We start from the raw sequence: 12,754 nt of genomic DNA, 5'->3' as shown, positions 1-12,754 counted from the left end.
ACAAATACAAAAATTAGACGAGTAAAGAAAACGCGGTACTTCTTAAAAGAATCACCCCTTTAAAATATATGAACACAGGAAACCGCTGTTAACAGGTTAATGTAACGTTGTTTCCCATTCCATGACTAGTAAAATAATGGCAACTTACTGTCTGTATAATATTGAACATGGTTCTTCTCTGAGTAGCTGCGCGTGCTGTGACTTCTTCTTGTTTAACAGGTGTCAGCGTTAAGGCACAATACTGCCACCTGGGAGGTCAACCAGGTACAGGCCGATATTTCATGATTGGAATATCACGGTTATCGTCAATACCGGTATATCGCGACACCCCTAATATATACCTTATATTAAAACGTTTAAAAATCAATTAATAAAATTACCAGTAATATATTGAGCATTCCTGATTTTGCCTGTAAAAAAAGATAGCAAATTTTTTAAAGGGGTCATATGATGCTGCTAAAATGGCCCTTTAAAACATTTTTTTTTTAATTTAATTTTTTTAATTTTTTAATTTTTTTTGCATTTTTATATTATTTTATGATAAGTATGCGTATACCTGTGTTAACTTTTTTTAACTGAATCATTTTACTGCATGACAAGAATTTTGGAGAAATCTATTTTGAATGTCTTAATTATTACAATAATAGAGAGAGGCTTAATTTTGTGTAATTTTTTTAAAAGTACTCTAAAATAATTTAATTCAAAAATAATTAGTTTTATCTTTACCCCTGTTATTTTTGGGTAAAATGTGACATGGACCTTTATTTATTTATTTGTGGAATTCATCTGCAAGAAAATAAAAATAAAAAAATAATAAAAATCAAATATCCAAGATTGGGGGGCTAAGTTTATAACCCTTAATTTAATTAGTAGGACTTATGTATCCCCTGTCCATGTGTGTACTGTAGGTGAGGTTTGTATGTGCCCGGCAGTGTGTTTTGGATTATGAAGCGTTGACCATTAGGAGCCGTGTGTGACCTTTGACTCGGGGGTCAGATTCTTTAGGCCCATGCGCTGTTTGATGCACTTTCTCTGGTCACATAAGGAATACATATATTTCCCATTTCTGCTTGCTTCTTTTAAAGGTGCTACCCTTTGTAGTCATCTACCACAGCTGTCCCTCCAACTCCCCCCATGCCACATGTTGCTGGTGGTCTTGCCCACAGTATTCATTACTTCATTAAGTGTGTTTGGGTGGGGAGATCCCCTCTGTTTTCCCCATCAGACCTCGCTGGTATATATGTGGGTGTGTGAATGTGTGCTCCAGCAGGGCAGATTTGCTGCAGCTGGCTGTGACCATCAGAGCTGTGGGCAGTAGGCTGGTGCTGCTGTTTCTGGGTGGGGTCATCCCGGATCTGAAACCCCACATCTAGAGATTTGCTTTCTGTATGCCAGCTCGCTGCAAGGACCGCGATGCCGCAATTTCATGGCCGGTAGTGTGCGAGGGCGGCTTTGTGTGAGTCCTGACAACTAGCCTTGAGGTATGTGTGTGTGCAGGGCAGTTTGAGATTTTGTACCGGACACGTTAGCCCTATGAGTGCTTGCAGAGGAAGTGCGAGCCGGGAGATACCGAGCAGGATTTGGACGAGCCTCCGATGGACCCAAATGTTTCTGTCTATCCGCTGCCTGTCTTTCTGGTGTCTCTTTGTCAGGGGCAGAGTGTTGGGCTCGTGTCGGGGGCCGGAGAGGAGTGTTTCCCTCCGCCGCAGCCGACCCCACATCGCCCTCCGAGGCCCTGCTGCAGGGGTGCATGCGGAGGAAGAGCCCTGCTCCTCGTTCCCGCTTTGCTGCTCCTGCTTCTGGGACTCGGAGCCTGTTTGCTGCTGCTCCGCCGGGCTCTGATTCAAGGGGCCGGCCGCAACAGGGAAGCCGACTGGCTGGATCTCCTCAGGGGAGAAGATGAGGAGGATGGGCTCGGCTCGGATGATGCTCTGTGGATGCACAGCACCCCCGTGTCATCCTTCCGATGGTTCCCAGAGTCTCTACCCACATTTGCCCTGGGCACGGCCTCCTCCGAGCCTACCTCCAGCCCAACGAGCACCCTTGCCCTCACATCGCCCAGCAGCGCCCCACCCCCTCTGGGTAAGTGCCCTGAGTCTTGCTTGTTTACACACGCGTCCTGTTATGCAATCGCAAGCAATAGCACGCTTTGATTTCTCAAAGTCTGTGAAATGATTGTGGAGGACAAGACCAGACACATAAGCTATGCAGCAGGAAGCAGGCAATAGAGGAGAAAAATAAAGACCTGTTAATGAAAAGGAAAAAATACAGGACAGAGTTCACTCTAGGCTTCTGTTATTCTTGCTTTTATTCTTTCTTTTTGCTGTTATGGTGGACTGAGGTTAAAGAGTACCCTCAATGTCATTTTCTGAAGTCTTCGTGACTCTTACATTGGGTTTTTTGAGCATTATGATTAGAGTCGTAGAGTTTTTTTGAATTAAACGCATTTTAGATTTGGCCTCCTGCCTAAACAGCGACTGGAAAGACTTCGACACGTGACTCATGCTTTCAGTAAGCTTCCTTTGAACTTCTAAGTATGTTGTATGCAAATTTTGTATCCAATTGTCTTACCTGCTTGTTTTCATGCTTGTTCAGCTGTTACGGAAGAGTCCGTTGCTTATACTGTCTTTAGGCGTAAATATTGAGGTTTTATTCTATGAACTGGATTTTTTTTCCCCACCGACTGGTCCAATGTCACTTTTTACAAGGGTTTAAGTAAACATCCAAATACCGGATCACTATAGCAATCGCGCTTCAGGGGAAGCTCTGTTTCCTAACAGGCTTGCCTTTTGTTGCTGGTGTGCGTCGTCGTTAATGCAAACATGAAGAGTCTCAAGTCTGCACTGAAGGTCTTAAAGAGATAATAGATTACACAGGGCCCTTAAAGCACTGAAGAATGCACCCACACCACAGCTGTATTCTACATTCACTGCACATATGTATTTGTTTTACTACACATTTCTACAAGAACACACTTGAAAGGGAATTACGTAAAATAGCACATAGGATTACATGTTACCTATAGGGATTATATGTTAGCTTGTGTGGACCTTAATATGAAATAGCTGTACCTACAACTTGCTAAACTTACTTACTATTTTTATTCAATTATTTATTTATTGAAAATAAGGGGAATTCTCTAACTTGTTTGACATTTCATTTTACTTTTTTAAAGTTTTGTGAATTTGCGCTCTTGCTCTTGAGCACGCAAACATGCATACTTTCTTACAGATAAAACAACATCAGTTCCACAGTTGAGCGCCAGTCTGCGACACAATCAAAACACCACTGACATCTGAACATCTGAAGCTGTTGCCACAAAACTGATAGTGTGATTGCAGTTTTTTCTTTACTTGCTCAGGGCCATATGATTTTGTTTAGAGGCTTTTAATAAATGCAGCGGTGCACATATAAGTGTGAAATTGAGAAGACCTCTCTGAAAGGCTTTGGCAACCCATTTAAACAAAAGGGATGCACATAATGGTTTCGCATAATGGAAAGCACTCAAAAGCTGTAAGATTGCATGCTGTATAAATTGACCTCTTGTGCAGTGATGGGATTCTGCTCCCAGCTGTAACAAGAGACATCTCCAGCAAGAGGGGGGTGAGACAGTGTGCTGGCACAGGGGGTTGACCATGGCTTCACTATCATGATCTCTCAAGCATAATTTGCCAGCTGCTGGAGCTTTTTTAACTTTTTCTTTGGCTCTCAAGCTACCACAGGGCGTACCAGAAATGTGGATGTAATTTGAACTAGCGGATATTATTTGTTTTCACCCCTCAAATAGCCCAAATGTTCTATTGAGTTGTTTTTGTTTGGGGTCCCAGAAACCCGAGTGATTAATGTGTAAAATAATAGTAATTAACTTATTTATTTTCTCTTCCAATTATTTTAATATGATCAAGACCCATTTGACATATTTTTTGTGATTCTTTAATCCTCTATTGTAGCACATGCACTTCTCAGAAATGCAACTTATCCATTTAAAAATAAACAGAATCTCGGAGACCTCCAAAATAGATATAGTTACATTTGAAGCATGTTATCATGTTGAATTTATGTTTATAATCAGATCAACAAAATTTGGAAAGTCATCAACCTGATATTCCACTGTTAAGTTTTTCCAGCTATTAAGCTATCAAGTCTCCGAGACCATAAACAGAGCAATGAGGGTTAAGCCTCCAATTAATATTCAGGCAACAAGATGCCGCAACCACCTGTCGGACGTCCCTGCACTTACGAAATTACTTGTTTGGACTCTGTGAATGTGTCTCCAGAAGAAAAAAATAAAAGACTCTCAGCAAAGGGACCTCTCCTTTAATTTTTTTATGACTTTCCTAGAACCCTTTGGAGAGTGCAGAAGGATAGACATGTTTATGAAGCCTTCCAGATGGCCCTGTTTTGCCCCCACCCAGGCCGTCTTTTCAGTTCCTTGGCCATGAAGGATTAATCAAACTCAGGGCTAAGCTCGCTGGCCAAACCCTTGGGTTTTCAGGCAGGAGAAAGTGACCTTTCATGGGAGCCGTAGTGAAAGTTGCATAGTGCATGCCATTAAGAACTTGAAGAACTTGGCCTTTAGCATGTCAGGAATAGAAATGCAACCTGGTTAGTGAGCATGAGGCTTGGGAAGTGACCTGGCACTGTAGCTGAATGTAAAAAAGATAGTGAGTGTGAAGCTGGATAAACAGCAATTGTCAAGGACTGTAGTGAAACTGACCTTGTTAGCTTGGAATGCTTTGTTGATCATTTAGCGTGAACTGTATCATGGCTAGCCTAAGTCTGGTTTAGTTTAGCAACAACAATCCAAAGAAACCGACTTTAGTAGCTCTTTTCTACTTATTTTCGCAGGATTTATTTGTAAAAAGTTTATTACTATGCTGAAAAATGCTGGTTGGCTGGTCTTAGTTGGTTTAAGCTTGTAAAGCTAATCTCCTAGCCTGACTAAGTTGGCTTTAGCTGGTTATTTAGATGGTCTCCCAGTCTGACCAGCTTAGACCAACGAAACCACCTAAAGAACGTCCAAACCCTTCTAAAACCAGCCTGCTAAACCAGCTATGACCAGGCTTGAAGACTAGCCAACAAGCTTAGTCTGGTTTCAGTTGTTTTTTCATCAGGGTAGCACTTGTAACCCTGGTTTTATTCTGGATAAACAGCAATTGTCAAGGACTGTAGTGAAACTGACCTTGTTAGCTTGGAATGCTTTGTTGATCATTTAGCGTGAACTGTATCATGGCTAGCCTAAGTCTGGTTTAGTTTAGCAACAACAATCCAAAGAAACCGACTTGTTTTCTATTTAGTAGCTCTTTTCTACTTATTTTCGCAGGATTTATTTGTAAAAAGTTTATTACTATGCTGAAAAATGCTGGTTGGCTGGTCTTAGTTGGTTTAAGCTTGTAAAGCTAATCTCCTAGCCTGACTAAGTTGGCTTTAGCTGGTTATTTAGATGGTCTCCCAGTCTGACCAGCTTAGACCAACGAAACCACCTAAAGAACGTCCAAACCCTTCTAAAACCAGCCTGCTAAACCAGCTATGACCAGGCTTGAAGACTAGCCAACAAGCTTAGTCTGGTTTCAGTTGTTTTTTCATCAGGGTAGCACTTGTAACCCTGGTTTTATTATAGTAAAAAGTAGTGACCACGTTTTTTTGGCATATTGATTACTAGTTGTATAACCACAGTTTTACTACCAACACCATGGGTAAACTATGGTTAGTGTAGCAAAACCATGGTTAAATTGCAGTTACCATGGTTTAACTATAGTAACCATGTTTTTTTGCTTTTATTTGTAGTAAAACCATGGTTAATTTTCGTAAGGGAGTGTGTGCATTTGGCTTATACTAAGCAGTAGAGCTGGGTTTTGACACAAATTTCACGATTCGATTCGATTCTCATTCACAAGCTTGTGATTCGATTCGATTCTCATTCACAAGCTTGTGATTCGATTCGATTCCCAATTCGATTCAATTCAATTCAATATCGATTATTTTGGATTTATCACAGTAAAAATGATAATGAATATGTTATATGGTGCATGTAGCTATTTAGCTAAATGCTCCTCTCTAGAGTAAGTTTTTCTAGCTGACTAATGAGTTTTTGGTCACCGAATGTGTTTTTTTTTTTTTAGGTAAATGTGATGTTACATGACATTGTTTACAAGCTGTTATATTGACACGGCTGAGACACTGATTGAGCGATTACATGAGACAGGATACGAATTGTAAAGTTGTGCTCTTTCTTTTAACTTACCTTCAGATGTTTAGTCATGTTTATTTTGTGCTGAAACTGGTATTAATGTGGAGGAGATGATCAGCTCTTGGGATTTAAGAATCAATATCGTTTCGGAAAAATAAGAATCGATTAAAATCGAGATATTGATATTTTTCACCCAGCCCTACTAAGCAGTCAAGGTTTTGCTAGTTAGCATTTTTTGTCATTTTTAGTAGTAGGTTGTTATAATTGTTTGCGTTTGTGTGATGACATTAGCCTATCAGCCTTGTCATTTTTGAGTTTTCCTGCAGCTCCATCGTGATTGGTCACATGACATTTGCAGCTTAAGTGATTGGCTCGCAAAGTTCTGCTCTCTTATGCAACAAATATGACAGCAACTTGCTTTGAGATGAATAGGAATGCTAACGTATAGTTTTGTCCAGGTGATGTACTTAAACCACCTTGGGCCCTACCTATTCTCTCTCTCTGCTTCACACTTTCCCCACTCCACCTTATCTTCCTGGCACAGGCTGCCTCAGCAGGTATTTGTTGAGTTTTCCCAGATCTCTAGCAGACAGCTGATGGGAGCCTCAGAAACATGAGGGAATATTGTACAGGCGTGTAGCTGTCAGAGCTCAATTACTGATGGAGGGAGATTTTTGAAGTGTATCACTAGACCAGAGGCATAAACATGACAGACATCGGCAGAATTACCCCACAGGCTGCTGACACGCAAGTCTTCCTGCAGCTTTGGAAGAAACACTCTTATTAATCTGACTGTCAAAGAGCGCTTGGAAACTTTCCGTTTGGAAAAGTCCAAATTTATGTAATGCATAAAACAAGGAGGAAATTTAAATGAATAGCATACAGCTGTCCAAGTTCGGCATGTTTTGCATGCGCCGGAATGCTTGCTTGCTTTTGCATCATGCACATCGAAATTCATGAAGTGAATATCATCCTAATATAACCAGCTTTGCAGTGCACCCCTGTTCACCCTCACGGGGATAAACAATCGACTGTAAGGAATACAAACGTGCCCGCTCATGGAGCTCTAGGGGAGTGTGCACATGTTTTAAAGGCCGGGCTGGATGTTCGAGTCTCTGGATGTGGTCTTTATGAGGCTCTGAGGGCAGCTCTCACAGGAACGCTGATTTAATGTCTACGGGATCCATCTTTCCATCCAAGGTAGCTGAGTCTTGTTGAGCGTGCTGTCATTAGTGGGGTAAACAGGTGCTGAGACGTTCTAAAATTCTCAGCAGGCATAGAGGGGTGGAACGGGGGTGGCATGGAACGTGTGCCTCCCAGCAACCGGCTGGATCCCGGCCAGCCCGTATCCATGTTGTTGAAAGGAGTGTTATTATAGTTGTATATTACTGTTGTTTCCTCTCTTCCACTTGAATGCCACACAGCTGAGTGAGTTTCGAAACATAAACATTTGAAAATGTTGCAGGATGTTTTTTTTTTAGAAATGTGGTATTCAGATCTGTGGTATCCAAACGAAAAAAAAAACTAGTTTTTTTGGGCAGGACTGTCTGTTTGTTCGGCCAGCGGCAGACTTGTTCTGGAAACCTGTCTGAAAACAGTCAATATTGTTAAAATTCTGTTTGAGTAGTGTAGAAATTACACATTTTGAAAGGCAAAACTTAAAAATAATAAATAAATATATAAAATTAAGTCAAAAAAGCATGCATTTTATAACAAAGATGTCAGTATTTACTGTGAGAAACATCTATAATTAAAAACTGGTAGATAAACTTGTTAGCTGAGTAAACATAGGCAATAACCAAATGTTACTGATTTTGCAGACCTCTGCTGTATTCATGTCAACAAAATTGCACGAGATGTTCTGTAAAATCCCTTGACCAATGGCATGTGTTTGGGGGCGGGACTGTCTGGGGGCAGCAGACGTGTTCGAAAAAACCTATTTGAAAACAGTCAATATTGTTACAATTCTGTCTATTAATGATAGTAGTGTAGAAATTGCACATTTTGAAAGTCAAAACATAAAAATAATAAATAATTATATGAAATTATGCGAAAAAAGCATGCATTTTATAACAAAGATGTCACCGTTTGAGGACAGGTACTGCGAAAAACATCTGTAATTAGTAGGGCTGTGAATCTTTGGGTAGACCGAATCGATTCTATTCACGATTCATAGGTTTTCGATTCGTTTCAAGGACAATTTTTGCAAATTCACAACGATTCAATTTGATTTTATTCACAATTAAATTCGATTAGATTCTGCATTCTTTAAGTGCATTCACAGGATTATTCAAATGCTTCCCCTAAATTCTTTAAATGCTTAGTCAGGGGGCAAATTACACAGCAGCCTTTATGGTTACAGAACCATAGGTTAGGGAAAAAAACAGTGCTTGTAGTAATTTAATGTGTATATATTTTGAAAGCATTGAATCGCTATAGAAATCGCGGTTCATTCCATTCTTAGCGTTTTAAACCAATTACTGTCCGAAATCGACGATTCACGATTCAAAAATGCATGTTTCAAGATCGATGCATTGCATCGTCAGGGTTTGTAATCGATGCATCGATAAAACGAGTGAATCGTTACACCCCTAGTAATTAGATCAACTTGTTGGCAGAGTAAACAGAGCCCACAACCAGATGTTACTGATTTTCCACACCTCTGCTGTATTCACTTCAACAAACTTGCATGAGATGTTCTGTAAAATCATGTGTTTGGGGGCGAGACTGTCTGGGGGCAGCAGACATGTTCTGGAAACCTGTTTGAAAACAGTACATTTTCTTATAATTCTGTTTAATGATGCTAGTGGTGAATAAACTGCGCATTTTGAAAAACAAAAATTAAATGTAAATATATAAAATAAATGAATGCAAAAAAGTAATGGGAGAGTTTAAAAATTGTATAACAACAGTTTCTGCAAACTGTAAATAAAAACAAATGAATAAACTTAGCTCAGTAAACAACTGACGTACACTCAAGTTACGCAAGACCACCACAACCAAATGTTACTGATTTTCCATACCGCCTGCTGTATTCACTTCAACAAACTGGCACGAGATGTTCTGTAAGCTGTCTAGGGTTCCAGAGCCACACAATGTGATTATTACTTACACATAAAAGCACAACCTGACTAGACATGCACTTTCATGAACATGAAATCAACAAGAAAGTTCAGAAACTCTCTGCCCCTAAAATTCAAACCTTAACGGTGCTCTGATTTCACTCATGTGATTTGATGTGATAACATTAGTACCTCTAGATCATGTTTGATATCAGGGAGGGCCCCGATACGCATAGAGTGCACTTCCACATCTGCTAACGTTTCTCTTTTCTTGGCCCGACTACAGCTGGGTGTTCAACACATGTATGTGTGGGGTTGCCGGGGTCCTACGATGAGCTGCTCTTGGTTGGAAATCTGCAGCTCTGGACTGCGAGATATTTTTCATTTGCAGAGAGAAAGACAAGAAGAATAAGATGGCAGATTTCGTTCCCAGCCGAATTTCTTGTTTGAGGCCTAAGGCAACGCTTAAGAATATTCCCTTCAAATTTTAATTTTCATTCTTTTCTTTTCATTCAAAACCAGACACTCTTCAATCATGTCTGAATGCAAACGTAGAAAAAAAAAGAAAAAGAAACATTACGTTTTTGTTCTTTAAGATATCTTGCAGTACTGTTTAAAAATGTTAGTTACTTTTTTTTTTTTTTGGAACAAAACGAATACTTTTATTTTGCAAGGATGCATTAAATTGATCAAAAGTAACAGTAAATACTTTTTTACATTAGTAAAAAAAAATCCAATTTCAAATTTTCAAAAAAAAAATGCTGTTCTTTTGAACTTTCAATTTATCAAAGAATTCTGGAAAATGTACCATGATTTTCACAAAAACACAGATGTTTTCAACTGTGATAAACAGTAAAATAGTAAACATTTCCTGAGCACCAAATCAGCATAATTAGTCTGATTTGTGAAGGATCATGTGACACTGAAGACTGGAATAATGATGCTGAACATTTTGCTTTGCCATCACAGGAATAAATTACATTTTGAAATATATTAAAAATAGAAAACCATTTCTGTTATTTTAAATTGTAATAATATCTCACAATATTATTTCTTACTGTATATGGTTGCATTCTATCATTCTGAATGTTGCCTCTCATGGAATAAGAGAGAAGTCTGACACTGAATTGAAAATCTGCCATTCACAATCAAATTTCAACCTAAAAAAAGGAAGTTTTGGGATTATGTGAAATTTTACACAAAGAAATGCTATGTTTAGCCAACTGATTCAAGACACTTAACTGACATGTTCATGTAATCTCTCAGAAGAATAAACGTTTGGTTGGTGGTCTGCAGTGGAGGGTTTCAAACATGAATCCAGACTCGAGTAAAACGAATATTCCTGATTGTTTTCGACCTTAGATTGATGTAACATATGTGTGGCATGCTGTCAGTTACCTCAGACCATAATTTCAGGGGCATAAATGGATCTTTTTGACCCTTTATATATAATATGTTTCTTGAGAAAAAGGCTCTCAGTGCTGAAAGATGCTTTTTTTTTTGCTTCCTAATGGTGTAGTAACAGCATCTGCCAGCAGGGGCGAACCGAGTCACGCTAACCAGCAAATCTAACAACATTAGTTTGGATATCACAATATTTCTTTAATTACATAAATAACGGTGGGCTTGATGTGGTGAAGCCATGCCGTAAAAATTGCTGGAGGAGACATTTGTCTTTTTCGTTGTGATTAGCCAGATTAAATAAGCATGTTCCTTCTAAACATTTGCTTTGAATGCCGTTTCAGCATGACAAAGATGCTCCACTGTGCGGTGCTAAACAGAAACCATTGCGTGTTTGAAAAAGCATCAATTGGATGGTGATGACATGAGTGTTTGTAGACATGTTCAGTTTAACAGCGGTGAGAAACAGCATAGGTATGCGCATGATGTGGCTGTGGGAAACAGTTTGCCTTGTCAATCTTCACGTTTCTGCTTTTGATTACAAATTCAATAAACATATTCATTCGCCCCATTGTACACCCCTTGAACTGGTACCAAAGGTAAACAAACTGCTGTCAGTATGACCGTAATGAAAGATGCTCCACTGTGCGGTGCTAAACAGAAACCATTGCGTGTTTGAAAAAGCATCAATTGGATGGTGATGACATGAGTGTTTGTAGACATGTTCAGTTTAACAGCGGTGAGAAACAGCATAGGTATGCGCATAATGTGGCTGTGGGAAACAGTTTGCCTTGTCAATCTTCACGTTTCTGCTTTTGATTACAAATTCAATAAACATATTCATGCGCCCCATTGTACACCCCTTGAGCTGGTACCAAAGGTAAACAAACTGCTGTCAGTATGACCGTAATGTGATTTCGCCATTTTTTTTCCAGGCCTCTAATTTTTAGTACCCATGAGGTGCAGTATTTCTAAAACATGTTGAACGCTGCTCGGACAACGCGGCGGGAATACGGATCCATTCCAGACCTGTGAATCAGTCGGAGCAGGTGGTGTGGGGGGGGTTCCAGCACTCACTGAAATATTTATCTTTGCCTATCGAACGTCTCGAACCTCAGCAGAGCAGCAAAGATGTACGGAGAGATTTGTGATGAAAACCAAGGAGTCATTGTTCTAGTGAATGACTGTTATTGTAGGGAATGGGACATGAGCTGAAATGTGATAAATTATCAGTAACATGTAATGAATGTTATCTGAGAAGCTGGCATGTGTGTTTTCGGTTCTTGCACAACCAAGTGGCTTTTCTCTTTATTGTTTACTAAGCACTCACTGAAAGCTCTGTCTTTTGTTTTTTGGGTGGCATGCTGATGTCTTAAGATGTTTTGTCTTTGTTTCCTGCAGTAACCACAACGTTATCTCCGGGTTCGGGTCACGCCAGAAGATGCAACGAGTCAGAGAAGGCGTACTGTGTGAATGGCGGCGACTGTTACTACATACATGGTATAAATCGGCTATCCTGCAAGTGAGTTTCTCTCCTGAGCCTTTTCTCTCATGTCAATCTGTTTATACTCCTGGTGGATCACACTGTTCTTCACCTTTTCTCTCTCTCTCTCAGTCACAGACTCTTGTTGATTACACCAATCCCAACTTTATTTAAATCAAAGGGATTCTACATATTCGCTCTTTCTTAAACTATTGGCATTTTTAGGTCCTGTGCACATGGGGAAAAAATTAATGAAAAATAATAATAAAAAGCTGTTCAACAGTGTATATACATTCATCAAGTAATTGATTTTATTTGATTTGATCTGATTTGATTTGATTTGATTTTTGAACCAACAAATGTCATTTCCATCATATTCCAAATTAACAATAAAATTTTGGAATAAAAAAGGCTGGCTTCTTCATCTAGCTAATTTCAGAGTCAGCATTTTATGGACTTTAAATACACTCAGGGAAACAATAATTTCATACTTGCATAGTTGAACAAAATTACAGCTTGGAAATGATATACTATAACCAAAAATGGCTGTATATCATTTATTTGCTTGTAAATTTTTTCAAAATAAGTGTTGTGGAGTTTTTTTTTTCTTTTCTTAAT

At 39.3% G+C, this 12,754-nt stretch overlaps 1 protein-coding gene across 8 annotated transcripts in view; it reads left to right on the top strand.

Moving 5' to 3' along the window:
• Nucleotides 1-12,754, top strand: part of nrg2a (neuregulin 2a) — a 93,446-nt gene that overhangs the window by 52,609 nt on the left and 28,083 nt on the right. For all 8 annotated transcript variants that reach the window (XM_016545138.1, XM_016545140.1, XM_016545136.1 and 5 more), the window contains exon 4: nt 12,055-12,175. In XM_016545138.1, the coding sequence (XP_016400624.1) occupies nt 12,055-12,175 (121 nt within the window). The remainder of the gene's footprint in view (nt 1-12,054; nt 12,176-12,754) is intronic.

Source organism: Sinocyclocheilus rhinocerous, unplaced genomic scaffold, assembly GCF_001515625.1.
Source record: "Sinocyclocheilus rhinocerous isolate Xijiao unplaced genomic scaffold, SAMN03320098_v1.1 scaffold69, whole genome shotgun sequence".
In the NCBI taxonomy this organism is placed as follows: domain Eukaryota; kingdom Metazoa; phylum Chordata; class Actinopteri; order Cypriniformes; family Cyprinidae; genus Sinocyclocheilus; species Sinocyclocheilus rhinocerous.
The sequence above is the reverse complement of the archived record's forward strand: the minus strand, read 5'-3'. Positions and strand labels throughout refer to the sequence as shown.